Source organism: Aplysia californica, unplaced genomic scaffold, assembly GCF_000002075.1.
Source record: "Aplysia californica isolate F4 #8 unplaced genomic scaffold, AplCal3.0 scaffold00035, whole genome shotgun sequence".
Lineage (NCBI taxonomy): Eukaryota > Metazoa > Mollusca > Gastropoda > Aplysiida > Aplysiidae > Aplysia > Aplysia californica.
Window position 1 is genome coordinate 1,794,430 of NW_004797305.1, and position 16,992 is coordinate 1,811,421.

The 16,992-nt window shown below is 41.1% G+C and overlaps 1 protein-coding gene across 3 annotated transcripts; it reads left to right on the forward strand.

The window, feature by feature from the left end:
• The first annotated feature begins 1,922 nt into the window (after positions 1-1,922).
• On the forward strand, positions 1,923-15,097 carry LOC101852079. 3 transcript variants are annotated; one of them, XM_013091405.2, is made up of 7 exons: positions 1,923-2,105; positions 7,770-7,917; positions 8,941-9,241; positions 11,508-11,632; positions 12,424-12,598; positions 12,929-13,014; positions 14,871-15,097. In XM_013091405.2, exons 2-7 carry the CDS (start codon positions 7,805-7,807, stop codon positions 14,980-14,982), a joined length of 912 nt encoding a protein of 303 aa, XP_012946859.1. In that variant the 5' UTR covers positions 1,923-2,105; positions 7,770-7,804; the 3' UTR covers positions 14,983-15,097. The 3 variants fall into 3 exon arrangements, with proteins under 3 accessions (XP_012946859.1, XP_012946860.1, XP_012946863.1); XM_013091406.2 differs by having other exon boundaries at positions 1,923-2,068; XM_013091409.2 differs by having other exon boundaries at positions 1,945-1,982.
• Positions 15,098-16,992: the final 1,895 nt, after the last annotated feature.

Here is a 16,992-nt window from a genome sequence, read left to right on the forward strand (position 1 = left end):
TGTTTCCGTCATGATTTCTGCCCTAATCTGAACTCTTTGATTCCTGATCTCCACTTAAGTGGTGTTTTTGTTTCTGGGTTTTCAAAAGATCGCCAATTAAGTGGCGTTTTGGGGGTACCGATTTCATCAACCCCAAGATCTTCACCTGGTCCTGTGCTACACTTACTATGTGTACTAATTTTTCTCAGTGATTGTCTGACCAGTTACGAATAGTTTGAGTGCTCACACAGAAGTATCAATGTTTGACTGAATTATAACCGTTTTAGGCAACACTTTTCGCAGCCTCAAATTGAGAGCATAAAATTGTGGAACCCCTTGCATGCATGTGTACAGAAAGAGTTAAGAAAAAAAAACCAAAACAGGGAAGCACTTTCCAAAAAGTGTAAGGGAGGTGCAACAGTACACAGAAAAGGGGATAATTTTGTTGTATAAAGTATAAAAAAGTACATATGATAAAACGTTTTACATTCAATAGCACATGTTTCAGTTAATTTAAACAGTTTCGAAACACATGTTATTACATATAATGTATAATTTTAGAGTACTTTTTTGTTCTCATCTGTAGACTGACTGTGTTTGTCCGTGGCCTATACCGTGGGGCAGGGTGAGAAAGGCAATGATAATGATGATGATGTAGACTGACTAAGTGTAGTAGAAGTTGGAGCACAGAAAACGTTGTACTACATATTATCTGTGTCGTGTTGACTTCTGCAAGGGTGAAAATGGATCAGATTCTTCTTGCAAATTTGCTGTGACATGTATACGGGGTTTTTTTTTGGTTTTTGTTATTGTTTTAGTAGAGTTTTTTACCGCATAAGGTCATATGAGCGCCAAGGAGTGGATGTCAGCAGGGAATCAGGCTTACTCTGCTCACCTCTCTAGCCTCAACATGACAGCACAAAGTCTGCTTCGACTATCAATTAGGTACCGCGGAAATAGCGGGTCACAAGAGAGTGACAAACAATTCAAACATACAAAATAAGTAGAGGAAAAGGGCGATAGTAAGGAACATGCAGTTCAGACACAGTTATGAGCATGACATTGATGAATCAGCCCATATTTCCAATTTTACTGAGCATAGAACATATTAATCATTTAATGTCCCCCTTTGAGAATGGCGTAAAGACACGTCTGTCAGTAGCACCATCCCAGGGGGTATGTATACGTTTTGAAACTCAACTCTCCTTTTCAAACCTTCAGTTACTTCAAATACAGCAGGCCTACTATTACAATGTCTTTACGTCCACCTGCCATTCTACGTATCCGTTTCTATCTGTCATACATTGTTGTAGGCTACTAGATCTACTGCAGTTGTCAGTAGACTTATTAAAAGTCGCAAAAACTTCCTGGAAAAAAGCAACAACACATTAGATTCAGCATTGATCAAATCATGGGCCTCTGAAAGAGTGCTAATAACCATACTATCATCATACCGCCCCTTCTCCTCCTTCAATTGCACACACACACACACACACACACACACACACACATACACCCACACACACACACGCGCACACACAAACGGAAAAATGAATACTTTCGTATAAGAAGAAAGAGAGGCTGGGACTGGGATAACTTTCATCTTTACACTTGAATCTACAATTAAATTATTATTTACTATTTTTTTACAAAATAGCGAATGATGCGAAATGGCCCATCTGATTCTTTCAGTTGCCACATTGCCAGGATGAACGATGCTTTTTACCATATTATAATCTAAGGGCCGAAGATTAGAGGTGTTTAATCAACTAGAAAGTAACAAATAAAGCAAAGAAGGAGTAGAGATAAGGACGAAAGATGCTTGATACGAAAGAACAAGCAATCCCAAAGACCTTACAATGCAACATAACCTCCTTGCTGCTTTCACACTGTTTGAGTATCGGCTGCAGTTGGCATGTGCCAGTGTGAATTACCTGGAAGAACAAGCGCTGCGGAATAAAAGAAACCGAAACTAGGCCTAATAGCAGTTGACATCAGTCATGGTGTGTGTAAATGCTGAGTAAGAGTGTATGCACGCTGGCCACTGCGTTTTAAATGTTGAAGTCAAGGGCTAGAATCTAGATCTACCGTGAGTTGGGAGCTCAAACGGCTGTAATTAATTGGCAGTATGTATCTACTCTCAACAGTAGTATTGTCAACAGCACCACCGACCAGTCCTGATTACTGATAGAAAAATTGGTAAGATTGTACTTTACCGGACCACCGGTCGGAACTACTTTCGCTGTGGCGCCCCTGGTGCCTAGTGGTCCGCTGTTCTTCGTTTCCGAGCTCCCCTACTCACTCTCCTACTCAGTTTTCTACGTCCTCACTCTTCAACTGCCAGCAATCGACTGCCGTCTCTTACCGGGTTTTTCAGTCATCACGACCGTGCCACTGTGCCCTTTGACCCATGACCCTGACACCTTGAGGCTAATTGGTCAATCTAATCACGTGGTCCACTATTCTTATTTGCTCGCGACTCTGCTGGCTTGGCCTAGGCCCTAGGCCTACTCCTGGTCCGGCAAAGTACAATGGAGGGCTAGAGATGCGCACGAGAGCTCATTTGCATAATTGCAACCCCATTGGCCCTGCTCGCGACTTATCATGCTATTGTTTATATGTGTGTGTGTGAGTGTCTTTAAATTATTGTTACCAGGGGGGGCTAGCCCCCCTGAAACCCCCCCATTGATATGTAAACACGACTGTCTGCTCATGTTATTGTTTCACATTTTTGTGTGTTTTCTTTGTTATAGTTTCCAGGGGGGCAAGCCCCCCTGAACCCCCCCACCCCACTGTTGGTATGATACACAGTGGTCCACCAAAGTTAAATCCCCTGCCCACTCTCAACCACCACCACCTCTCGCTCACCTCGCCTCGCCAGTCACCGCTGACTTCGCTGTGCGTGCGCGAAGTCGCCCGCGGAACTACCTTTTGTCCGCACGCAGAGTACTATGAGTGCGTAGTTAGGCTAGGCGTGCGTAGTAATCACGGGCCGAGACGGGTGGTCCGGTAAAGTACAATCCAGCCGAAAAATTATTATGACGATGTTATGTTATATTTGATATTGTTGATTAAAAAATAATAGAGGGGGCTCGGTCAAGTTGGCTAGTTGTAGGTAGGCCTTCAGTACAGTAGCCTACAGTAGTACAGTGGAACTCAGATTCAACGAGGTCAATGGGCCTGGGCTAAAATCTTGTTGAAATATTATTATGGCCACCTCTATTCTCACCCGGAGTGAGAATAGTGCAGGCGAGTCTTGTGGCTATTCTCACCCGGTGCGCGTTCACCAAATTTTGCGTTCACCCTAAACCATAGAATTCTACACTGTGAGGAAAAATTGTAGAATTCTGTGCCGTGAACAAACGTTCCATTACAACTGTAGCCTACTAAAAGCGTACAATTTTGTCTGTGGGCAGTGGAGAGAGAAAGAGAGAGAGGAGTAGCGCGAGAATTTCCGGGCAAAACAAAATGGCGACCCGCGTAGTTCGGCTCGATTCGAAAAGTTAAATAGCCGTAGCATCTTTGTAGACAACCAAATTAATTTACTTTTGTGTTTTAACATCATTTTTTAACTTTGTTTTGGTCAATTTGATCGTCCGCACCGATAGACAGTATTCAGAAAGAGACAGAGAGAGAAAGAAGAGGGGAGGAGTTGATCTTGCGAGAACTTCCGGGCGGGTGAGAATAGCCACTTTCATGAGATTATTATAAGCCTATTATAACTATAAGTATAGTATAGCAAACATGATGTTTTGTGTAGATATTTACAGGCTCTGAGCAAGTAATACTGTATAAAGAGAAGTCACAAGTAATGGGCGCTTTTTCGGTAGTTCCCACGCCGCAATTGTTATTCACGGGTTTAGGCCCCAAGAGTAGGGGGGTTTCAGGGGGGCTTGCCCCCCTGACCTAATATAAATAAGGTTGGGGGTTTCAGGGGGGCATGGAATTTTACCACAATTTAATGTTTTGCAGTTGTTAGGTTTGATATCATAGCTCGCTGCGAATCAAACGTATACATCTAGATGTAGGTCTGGCTCAAATAAGGGGGGGTGGGAACTACCGAAAAAGCACCAAGTAATGCCTGCATATTATGAGCTCTATTAAAAAAAAGACAGATTCGTTCAAAGGCTCGCCTGTGTCATCTCGATCGTTTACCAAAAAGTTGTGTTGCTGTGTAGAGCCTAGAATCTAGCACGGCAACTTTGGACTCCATAGAGACCAGCGCACAATTCATTACATAGAGATACGTCAAGACTAGGTTATTATCATTGTAATACAGTATTATAACTCCTATAGTGGGACTTTTGGTTCCAGACGAAAAATCCTGCTGTAGGCGAGTTCCCGCTATAGGAATGGAAAGGGGAAATTACAGAAAAAAATTCATAAAATCCTCATGATTACCCCCCTTCCATATCAATAGAATTTGCGCTTTAGATTAGTCTTCCTTTTCTTGTCAACTTCGTTTATTATCTCGGCCTTCAATTCTCGTGAGAAGCGCATTTCTTTTTGTGTTTGTTGGAAGCCGTCTTTTCCTCGGTCTTGTAGCTTTTGTGCTGTCTGTCGTACCGTTAGACCTACTGTAGATCTGGTGAAGTGGATGCGTGTGTATGCCTGAGTGTGAGCATCAACTATTGCAATTCAATGAATTTCAATTAGGAATCTCGCTCGACACGCTCTCCTCTTCTTTTACTTTTTGTCCAAGCCTATGCCTAGGGCTATGATCTATACGCTCTCATACCATACTGAGAGTCTAAGCTACGGCACATCACTTTTGGAGTGGCTCACGTAAAGCGTCTCTCCGCATCATCCCTCTCTACCGCCTGCCCCACCTCACTCATCGTTGGACTGGCCTATCACGCCGCCGCTCCGCTGACTGTCTGTTGGAGCCGGCCTACAGCCCCCAACCCCCTTCCCCCCAGCTAGAACTCGCTCAGTCTCTCCCACTGTATCCGAGGTTGAGCCTTTCCTTGCCCCGCTAAACGCAAGCATAGGTAAATGAGTTTACATTTTTTTAAAAGGGGAATCCCGGTAAGGTCCTGCTGTAACAGGTACTGCTATAGTCATATTCTACTGTAATGATCAGTTGCCGAGGGGAAAGAAAAGACTGACGTGTGTATCTGCGACGTTCAACGCCGAGACCGCTAGTGCCGCCGCCCCCCCCCCTCCTGGACACGCACACACAGCCACACGTGTGCAGGCCGCAGTGCTTGCTCCAATACATGTTTTGCTCTATACGCACGCAATTGCATGCACAAATACATTTTTTTGCTATACACGTACACAATTGCGTGCAAGGTATCATACTTTGACACTATTCACGCAATTCCGTGCCGTAATGCCAAAGATTCTCTATTACTTGGATATTATCTTGCTCCTTGGGCTTTTGTCCGCTCCATGGCGGGCCCGCTTTGCCGTTTATCTCGTGATGGGCTACGTCGCTAGGGGATGCGAGGTTAGTTTCATCGTCAACTGCTTGGGGTGTGTGTACAACTTTGTTTGGGGAGGAAAAGAGGAGGTACAGAATGGTACTGGTACAGGCTAAATTTATGGAAAGAGAATAACTGAGATTGTTTAAAGATAACACAAATTAACACACACTCAAAAAAAGAACGAAAGGGAAAAAAAGGGTTTGGGGTGGGGTTCCTTTTTTTTTCAACCCACTGTCAAATTCACCTACCTCAGGTGGCCAGACGTGGTCTCGCATTGCCCAATGCTTTGACATAAATTTTGAATTGGCCCTTCACACTCTGGATGGGCCGCCATAATCCATTGACCTGCCGTTGTTGTTAGTCCCTCCTGTAAATGTTTACCCAAGTTGACCAATGGGTAGGCTTAACATTACTAACAATACATTTCAACAGCTGGTAAGGGAAGCGTGATCCGTAATAACCTTTTAGCCCCATCCACAACTCATGCACAAATCATGTGTGAGTGTGAGGTGACTGGTCACTATTTTGTTTGCCTAATCTGTAACAAAGTAACAATGGACTTTGACGTGAACTTGCAACAGAAGCATCGCTCGTTCTCCGAGTGGTGTCGACCCGTGTGTATGTTTTACCATGGCACTCGGTCTTCATCGTCTTACTTACATAATGTTTAGTTTATTTTATCCTTGTACTAAACCAGCAACAAAAAGAAAGCTTACTGCAAACAAAAAAAAACCCATCAAGACAACAAACAAAAAAACCCTTCTTACACCAGTACCCTCCGCCATTTTTCAAAAGAAAACTAATACCCTTTTGAATTAGCCCTACAGCAGTCTAAAGACTGAGATCAGCCCTGGTTTGGACCTCAGAAGAGAATGATTTGCTTTTATTCATTTTGACTAGTCCTGCCTAAGACGACAACCTGTGTTATACGGCCTCTTTTCTCCTTGTCAATGGGTGGCCGTTTTACACAGGTTTGACTGTACACACAATTGTGGTGTTAAAGAAACTTCTGTTCAAGCAAACTATGATATCTTGCACGCAATTGCTTGCGTATAGCAAAATTTGAATTTCTGTGCACGTTGTTGCGTGCATATAAACTCAGCCGTCCTAAGAGCAATCAAAGCGTTCCCAAGGGGGTTGCTGTTAAGCAGACTCCATGTACTGTAGTACTAGCACTAGATGAGAATGAGACAGGTTGAGCTGAATTCTGAATGGTGCCTGGCTAGGACTAGACTAGGACAAGAAGGGGGAAGAAATTCCAGATACTGGTGTACATGTACTGCCATTAAAACAGTAATTAGAAGTACGAGACCAAATACTAAGAATTATCATGACAATAGGGGTTTAGACTGGACTAGACAGGCTAGGCTGGATCCTGGATGGTGCTTGACATGACACTTGACAAGGCCCAGGCTAGGACAAGGAAGGAGGAGAATTTCCAGTTGTGAATATCATGATGATTGTCAAAATACTGGTTAAAATTAAAATTTGTTTATAATTGTTTTGAATTTGAATTCTGTTTTAGTACATGATGTGCAATTTTTGTTGACTTGTTTGTCTGATAAATAAATAATAATATTATAATATATATATCATGATTTAATAAAAGATTGCTTCTACAGAGGTGACAGGAGATAAAAACAAAAATCAAATACAAACAAATAGATCGAACCATTGTCATTTAATCCTCTTTTTGTTTTCTCACATTGTTGAAATATTGTATTTATACCGCAACTCACATTTTCTAAGACAATGATTTATATATGGATATTATAATACACTCATCATTTAGAGCCATCATGTGGATATTCTGTCCTGGGCGCTTTGGAGTGAAGGGCAAGGAGGAGGCTGATAGGCTGGCAGGCAGTGACGTGGTTGATGGTGACGTGAAATTTGACAAAGGAGAGAAGTGTTGAAGATCCTGGAGGAAAAGTTGTGGGATGAAGAAGACAGGGAGACAGCAGAACACCACGCAATCATTAGGATGCGGGAAATGGGGATAGTGAGGGGAGAAGGAAGAAAGGAACGATTATCTGGAAAGGAAAGACGTCGCCATAATCAGACAGCTACTGGAACAATCAATATGGATACCTTGTGGGCTTTGGTGTTGTTGGGAACTGAGCACTTATGGACCTGTCCGGTGTGCAATGACGTTGTTGCCCAGGACCTGTCCGGTGTGCAATGACGTTGTTGCCCAGGACAGGCAATACCAGTATCAGAATAGGAAAATGTCCACTTTTTGACAAAGGCAGAAAAAAGTCAAGGAAAGAATTTGGTCTTGAGGCCAGTAGCAGTATATGAAGGGTTTGGGAAAGCTTGTAATATTCACTTACAATATTCTGTCTTTTTTTTTTCTTGCAGTTTGAGTTGATGCTGCAAATGACAGTTTGTTTGCTATGAAAATGAATCTGCCGCCGGATCGTCAAGGACACTTGAGCGATTTAATGTCCAAATCTGTTGGTGAGCTCAAAGAACTTCTTGAGAGACAAGAAAAAATTCTGTCTGGAAGGTAAAATCACATTGATTGCTAATGTAGTTACAACAAAATGTGGGTTTACAAAAACAGTTCGTATCTACTTTTATTTGGGATTCTATTTTGCATTTGTATTTTGTTTCAGTACTCTTGTTCAAGTTTTTTTGTGTATGCTGCACTAAAATTTAGTTTTGTGCCGAAGTAAGTTTACATGTCATGTCAGTTTATAAAGTCACTCTAACTAATTTTTTTAGCTGAATAGGGCTGCAGTTTATCATTTTGTTTTTATTTCAGTTCCTTTCTATTGTCCTGATGTATATTTTTCCTTTGGTCTAGAGGGAGAAAAGTGACAAATGGTGGACAGTGGAACCGGTAATGGTTTTTAGTCTCAAATGGAGGAATTTTGTCCCAGAGGTGCAATTCCAACTTGACACCTAGTACAGAGGTTGATGCCTGTGGTATTTGCTTTGTTAAGGTTTACCTGACCAGTCTGAAATATGAACATTCACAGCATAAGAAATAGCTCCATTTAGACCTTTAATATGAATACACAAACATAGCTGCTCCCCACTATGTAGTGCCCTTATTTACTGTAAATTATAAATGAATTTGGCTTGCCTTAATTTTGGAAGATCTTTGGTCATTTTTGGGGTTTTCTTTTAGTTCACTGAGTTGTAGATTTGCAATATCTTTGAAAGTCAAGTCTGTGCAGTATCTTCTTTAACCCTTAGATTCGTACGCCCTGGGGTCATTTTGTACCCCCACGGTTGTATTCTTCACATTTTTAGAATACTTCCAGTACGAAGATCTTTTTGAAACTTTCTGTATTTCTCAAAAAATCATTTTGACAGACTGCCATGCAAAACGTACGGATCGGATTAACGAGTAGATTTCCTCTTTGAAAGTGGTGGCACAGAGTTCCCCTCGTCGTATGGATACGATAGTAAAACACAACGTACAGATAAGGTTAACCTGAATAAACCACCGTTACTACCAAACCATTGACCAAAGTAATTTTTCTTTTAATATGTTTTGTTTTTTCTTCCTTCTTTGTTTCAGGGCATTTCTTAAAACCTTGCCTGATAAAGGAGAGAGATGTAGAAAATTTGCAGAACATTTGAGAAATCTTATATCACAAAAGACTGAAGCATTTCGTCGTACCTTACCTAGCCAAACTGACATGGATCATGTATCAGGGTTCAAGCAAATGTCAGATGTAGTAAAGATAAATACAGAAATCTTTGGTTCTGAATTAGTGAAAGATGTGACAGAAAGGAAAGTAGGATTGTCTGCAGTTGCTGACAGTGGTGTTAAAGAAACTTCTGTTCAAGACCATATGGATATAGCTTCAAGTTTACAAGTGAGTCAAGTATATTTCAGTGTACTATGTACTGTAGTCTCCACTGAAGATCCCACCGCTTACAATCCTGGTTTACTTGAGATCCCGCTTTTTTAAGAAAACAGAATTTTTACTACACAAAAGTCACCCCTAAGATCCAGCTCTTAAGGATTACATTCATCATTCTACTAAGATCCCACATGTGAAATAATAATTTACGGAACAAAAACTTGGGGGGTGGGGGGGCACGCTTCATTTACAAGACAGTCAATACTTTCATGATGACCCATGGAAGTTCGAACACACAGTCTACACCGCAGCAGTGGAGTGTGTTAAGAGAAACACAAAGAACGCAAGTGATGGAGGCATACGCGACTCACACGGGCATTGAGGCAGCACGCGTGGACATTGGATCTAGCCTACGGCAAAGCTACACACAGACACAAAAAAATACAAAGAGAGTCGTGGAGACGAGAAAGGGAGGCAGGCCTCGATTTCACCTTTGACCCTTGCTATCCTTTAATCCTGATTGTGTATAACGCACGAGGTGGGATGAAGGCGGTGGTATGAATGTGGCACAGCGGACAGTGTTTGGTGTGTAGGCCTAGTGTGCTGTATCGTGACTGGCCGTCTAAATTAAGTTTTCATTCCCCGTTCGACCACCAAACAAAAACAAACAAGCAAACTAAAACTACCATGGGGGGTAAAAATAACAGTGCACACTTTTGCGGGACCGCTATGGGATTATAGGCCTACTTACAAATAAAGGGAAATAGCACGGGAAATTTTCTACATGAAAATCTCTGGATTATGTCCACTTCGCTCTCAAGCACGCTTCGGCATTAAGCACGCTTATGCTTTCTCCCGATGACCGTGCTTAAAGCCGGCATGGACTGTACTGCCCGTTGCGTCACAGGTCATCCATTCTCGTGAAAGTGATCATAGCTCCATTGAAAGTCACGACGAAATGTTACTATGTTTGCCCCAGATGGGATCACACTGAGGTGGGAACTCGTCGATGCGTTTGTTTTCCGTATATATACATTACACTCGCACCTGAGCTCTCTACCTGAACTTACTTTACAATCTGGGTGGGTAGTGCCTACAAATCTGTATCGGATGGGATCATATGGAACTGAACTCTTCAGTGCTTTTGTTTCCCTGTCCACTGCCGTGGTAGTTGTCCGTACACCCTAATTTGCTAGACAGACTGAATTTGAATTGGTGTGGTCACAATGCAATGTTGCGTTGCGACAAAAGCGGGGGAAACTCGGTCAGAGATGGAAAGCTGTCAATTTTTGGACAGGTAAAGTAAAGGGGAGGAGAAATAGAATCAGTCTAGATCTTGCGACTCACAATTGGATGAGTGTTGCCTTTGTCTTTGTAATCGGTCATCAAGGTTGACTACTCTTTGCTCCCCTTAAGTCTTATACCCACCCAGGGGTCACATCAGTTCGTTTCAGAGTAAGGGGAGACCATTTTACTAGTTGTGGGCCTGACCATGAGTCACAATAGATTATTCCCTTGGTGCGTCAGCAAAGATCTTGTTCGCCGTAGAAGTAAGATCCACATTTTCCTTGCTCTCAAGCACAGGGATCTTAGGCAGAGACTACCGTAGTACCCTGATTTAGAGCCTCACTCTTATGATATGTAAATAATTGTTTTGTTAACATTTGAGCAACTTATTTATTTTCAATGAAACTGCTAAGCCCCATAGAAAAGATCAAGGCTTTTTGTTGTCAATTGCCTGTGACATTTAAGTAACATTGAGCCTAGATATGAAAAGAATGGAAGACAGAGAGAGGAAGTGAGAGAGACGGAGAGATTCACATATATATGAGTCTATGAAAAAACGAAACAGAGAGAGTGGTAGAAACAGATAATTATGTATATATATATTACAACAAAAATGAAGTTGCTCAGCACCAATTTTTCCAATACGCTAGTAATGGAAGAGTGTGCCTTTATAAATGCAAGAAAATTGTAAAATCCAGCTTTATTACAGTAGTCTTTGTTTAAAATGGACTCAGGGGAAAATTAATTTAGAATTTAATGATAACATTTCGGCTTCTTGTGACTATATTTTGTTGAGGACAATAAAAGACTGATGATATTTTTATTGTAATATTGGCTTTTTTCTGCATTCCCTTTACTTCAACTCATGTAAAGTTCACTGGGCTTTGAAGTCACACACCAAGCTACTTTTCTATCTTTTCTGATTTACTGTTTTCCTTGACTTTTAAAGAAGTAGGAAAATATAATTTGTGCTATATTATTTCATTTGCAGAAAATAAGCATCAGTCAACCTGGAGAAAAGAAGGTTTCAGAGACTGATGTGCCACAAAATGTTTTTGAGAGGGTTGTAAGAAAGATGGAGAGAGCAACACCTCAAGAAAAATTTATGCCCAACAGGTATAGTATTCTATTTTTTAAGAAAACTTTCTACCAGTTGCAGTAATTTCGACAGTGCTTGCAGAGAAGGACTTTACTTTACTTTTACTTTTCCGACCCAGCGGCCATTTGGGTTCTAGCCCTTCGGTCTGTCGATATGGCAAAGAATTGACAGGTTTTAATCAGTTGTGCTTTGTACAGAGAAGGACAAAGACTCATATAATAGCACAGGACTCTATTTACATTCATGTACACACACATTGACCATAATTAATATATCTACCAAAGTCTATCTATCCACTTAAATCCACCCTAAATTCTGTGGAATCATTTCAGACTGATGGCCCTGATAGTCTAGTAGTTAGGCTACCGGACTCTTGGGCATATTTGGTTGTTGGAGGCTCAGCCTTGTCTAACGTTGTGTCCTTGAAAAGGCACTTCACATGAAATTTCGCGTTTGGTTTAGTCCTGTTGGAGATGGACGTTACATTCAGAGGTCCCGCCTCTATAACCGTACAGTGTTGCAATGGAGGTAAAACCGATACAATTTCAAGTTCATTTTTTTTTTTTCATTTCAATCATTCACTGATTTACATACTTAAATGATGGCAAAACTCATTCTCTGCTTTACGACTTTTTTCTTTGTTTTCTTGATCTTTGTCAACTTGGGACCTCATTAGTTTTTTAACACACGACTTTTTCAAGCCAATTGTACACTAAGAGCAAAGTTACATTCTAATTATTGCATTACTGAATCAAATTGCTCGTTTTCATTTGTAGAGGAAAACCCTTCATTGCTTTGCCACCCTCAGAACTCTCAAGTCCAAGGCTGACACAAAGCAAACATTCCGCCCCCACACTGTGCCAAATACTAACGTTGTTGAGGAATCCAATGTGAGGCCTCCAGAGTACAAATTCAAGGAGTCAAAGCTGATTTCAATCAACGAGTCTGTGAAACTCATAGATGAGCAGAGAGCAAGAAATGAGGTTGGTTAATTTCAGAAGACTTACTTTTTGCTTCTTTTACTTTCCGTTTTGTCGATATATATAAATATGGACCTGTACAGTAAAATTACATAAGCTGATACTGATTTTAAATCAAGAAAAGCAGTTTTTGTCTTCAAACTGATTAGAGTTTATTTTTGTGTGTGCTTGATAACCAGTGTCTGTAATAGCTCAGGAGCAACAGGGCTGGGCCTTTCTATTTGTTTTACTTCATTTTGTCAAAACTGTATTCTCCACTTTCTTCTTCCTTCCATGTAAGGAAAACTGGTTCAGGTATTTTCAACAGCAAAAAACATTTTACTTGTGTTTCAGAAACTGATAGCTGAACATGCTGCCCAACGGCTGGCTGCGCAACTTGTACCAAAGATGGCAACTTACTCAGGTCAAGGGAACATGCAGTATCCTTTTTGGGAGGTAGCTTCATTAATTTATTATTGGAAATTTAGAGAAATGTGTGACTAAATACTAGCTCTGTGCTTTTCTTCAGATGGAATACATACTCATTTTGACTCATGTTTTTGGGTATTTGTTTTTTTCTTTTGAATGAGTACTGTGACTGTGTGCAGTATACAGAATATGTGGTGATTTGTCATTTTTTTCTAACAGAGGGGGAGAGAGGGTTTAGAGAGATTAGTTGGAAATGTATGCTCTGATTGATTGAGAGAGGAAGAGAGAGAGAGAGTGTGTCAGGGTTAATGCTTCCATTGACTTGAGAAAGTTCAGAAAGTATAAATAGTCAACCTGGGCTATGGTCTTCTCTTCTGTCAAGCTATATTCCATCTCCTAGGTCGGAATCTAAGTCCCTCCTCAACATACTCTTAGGCCTTCCTTTCTTTCTCTTTCTGTGTAGATTCTATCATAAGGCTTAGAAGGTAATGTTTGTTTTCAGTTTTGAGATGGGTTCAATCCACTTTCATTTTCTTTCTAAATTTCTCTTGATTTGTTAGCTCTAATAGAGTTGTATTCTTTTGGTGTCTGGTCAATTAATTTTGCCTGTGGGTATGCGTACGGCCTCCCGTACACATAGCCTCATAACTATGCGTACGGCCTCCCGTACACATAGCCTCATAACTATGCGTACGGCCCTCCCTCCCGTAGGCATAGCCTCGTGGCTATGCGTATGGCCCTCCCTACGTACGGCCCTTAGATTTAGGTAGAAGTACGCTCACGGCCTTGATAATCTCTCAGCTGGACCGCATCACTTTATCGATCGATATCTTGGCCAAGACAAGATAGTTCACTCCTCTATAATTAAACCAATGAAAAAAAGTGTCCTCAATATTCGGTGGCGCCCTTTTCGAAAAAGTGCAGACTTTGCGATGTGTGTGAAAATATATGATAAAAGTGAAATTAACAAAGTGTGCTATTCCTATTCTTCTTCTGGTGAAACGAAAGAGAGCTTCAAAACAAAGACTGCAGAGTCATCTGAACCAATGTGCGGACTTCCGCGGGCACCTTTTTGGCTGAGTGAACTATTTTGTTATGTACGATCTTTGGCCAAGAGACGCTCTACGAGGTCAAGATAACTTGCCAAGTCATTGGTCACTATTTATAACTTTGACCTGTAATTTACTACGTCATTTTCCATTAAAGGAATGCTGAAATTTTCCATTGAAAGAAGGTCAGCGTCTATGCCCTTTATAGCTGCTCGCTTCCCAATCAAAGTAGGTCGTCCCTATATATAGGGCCTGCGCGCTTCCCGGGTAGCCTGGCTCACGCCCTTTATAAAGGGCCTGTGCTTTTCCAGGGTTTAAGTTTTTCCACTTGTAGTGTCGGGTTTGATAGTTTATGTGCCGCCAACAAAGCCTAGCTTATTATGTGGAGTGGAGGGCATAGCCACTTCGATTAATTTTTAGTATTTTCTTAAGCAGCTAAAATATAGGTTACCGAGTATGAACAGTTTTTTTAAAACCAGCTAATAATGATCATGTTGATGGCTTTTAATCTTCTTTTATTTTCATTTGAATTGTGAAGAAATAAAAGGATGGGTTCATGTTAGAGAATGGACTTTATGAAATCAAACTACAAAACTGTTTCTATACTTATACCCTCACTCCCCCTATCCACCCCTCTCACATGTAATACAGGGAAGTTAAACTTACTCTTTGTAAGTCTTTTCCATCTAAAGGCTCAGTTACAGTACGGTACCCATTTATTTAGATGGTGCTTTGAATTGTCCTTGTTTCACATTATTTTACTTTAGCAGGGGAGTGGGTGCCATGTGAGAATATGGTTTGTCCTTAACTGTTCATAGATACAGGGAGCCTAAGCTACCAGAACAGGGAGACAGTGATGATGATGAAGATGAAGAGGAGACTCAAAATTTTCAGCCTGATGACGACGATGATGTTGATGACAATGTTTAAGCAGGCAGCATGTTCCAAGGTCCACACTCAAGGGAGATAACATGAAAGAAATTTCTCTGGCGAATTCTCTTTTCTTTTCTGCTAAATCGTGCTTTAATAAAGTGCAGCCGTACCACAGAACTGAAAAAGTGATAAAATCTGGTACCAGGCCTTTTTCTGTTCTCTGTGCCATCATGCCACTGAAGATCTAAGGATACACATGGGACACACATGCTACTAACATGTGGGATCATCATTTTGTAGAGATGTTAGCGCTATGAAGAGAAATGCCACTCTTTGTGAGGATTTTGAGCCCCATAATTTTCACTGCTTGTTTTAACTCACTTCAGACGCGTCACACAACAGTTGCGTGACCCCCGCCATGACGCTCGCGACGGGTCTCACAAGCCCTGCGTGACCAACTTTGGAATTTTTTTTTCGCTCTACAAATCACGCACGGATCGCGAGACCCGCCTCGTACCCTTGTTTGGCCAAGCCTGAGCTACTTAAACTTCGTTTCGTATCTCTGGGGCCGGTAGTTTTTAAGTTATTGAAGGTGAAGGACAGTGACCCCAACTGGGGTTGAACAGACCGGAACTCGCGCTTTGTTTTTTTTCTATACAGCTCATAGTAATCCGACAGTCGCGTCGTAGTAACGGTCGAAGAAGTCGCATGAACAAGAATCACATAATTTCGCCGTTTTCTATACTTCTGTGCGTTTTACTAGTTCTAGTGTCTCAGAATATGATGTGTCTAATAGTTAGGATCCTGGATATGTACCCGAACACGGCCCGAGTCGTAGTTCTAGGGCTAGATCTAGCACTAGTACCGGTGTTGTTTTTCGCGCAACGAAATCACAACGTCGTGCCGTACATCTGTCTCATGTAATTCAGTGTATGGGTCTGAATCAATTCACAGACCAGCTTTTATATTTCCACCAAACACTTGCACATGTATACAAATCAAACCAGAACACTTTGAACTTTTATTTTTGTTGTTGCAGTGAATTTCATTCTACTTGTCACGTCTCTGGAAATTTTTCGAAAATCAAATTCATGCCAATTTTTAAAATATCATACGAATTAAAGTATTAGACTTAGACAACTTTAGTTTTTTGTATTAGATTAAGCTTGAATGTTACTTTACTGTGTCAAAAAATGATTACAATAGGGTAATTCTGAGAGTTGTGGTGATTTATTTAAATTCCCCCCAAAACGCCAGTCTTCAACGCTTGTGACTGGTGAAAGGGCCCAGTCGCAAGTGAGTTAATAAAGTTCGGAGTGAACATCTGTGTATAGGAACCTGGCAACTTAGACCTCATGGCTCCAAGACAAAAAATGTGTGCGAACCATGAGCTTTGGAGAAAAAAAAGATGCAACTACCTGTCACTAAAAACAGACCATCCGACTCTTACAAGGTAATTTGTATCGCTCATCCTAATTCTATGGGTTTCTTTATGGTGGGTAGGCCTATTTGCAGATGTTCAAGGTGATATTTATGGTTTGATTCGGTAGTGGTACATGCTCTTTTGATTGATTGCTGATGTTACAGCAACTTATGTCCTCAATTACCATTAAAATGAAGATTGATCTTTCTTGACTGTGAACTGTTAGTACCGTTTAGTGATTTAATGAACAAAATCCATGTGCTTTTTTGGCTTTTTTCAAAGGTACGAAAGTAGCATGTTGGAGTAAGAATATGCCGTTTGACTAAGTTATACTTATATGTATTGGCATACAAGTATTGGTGACTGTTGGTACTCTAACACTGTATTTGTTATTTCATATAATATAGAGAAATAGGTATACTTAAATCAGTTTCGTGATTACTTGGTCACTGCTGAGTTTGTTTTGGTTTTTGTTGACACTGTTGTCAATTTCAGTTTCCTATTGGAAGTGGCCAAGTGTTTTTGAGCTTCAGTTGATACAAATTTCAGGATGGAGCCAATTGCATGGTGGGATCCAATTGCATGTCATCTTGCCAGTTACGTGGCAAATTTGCCTGCACCGTTCAGTTTCGCACCAAATCGTT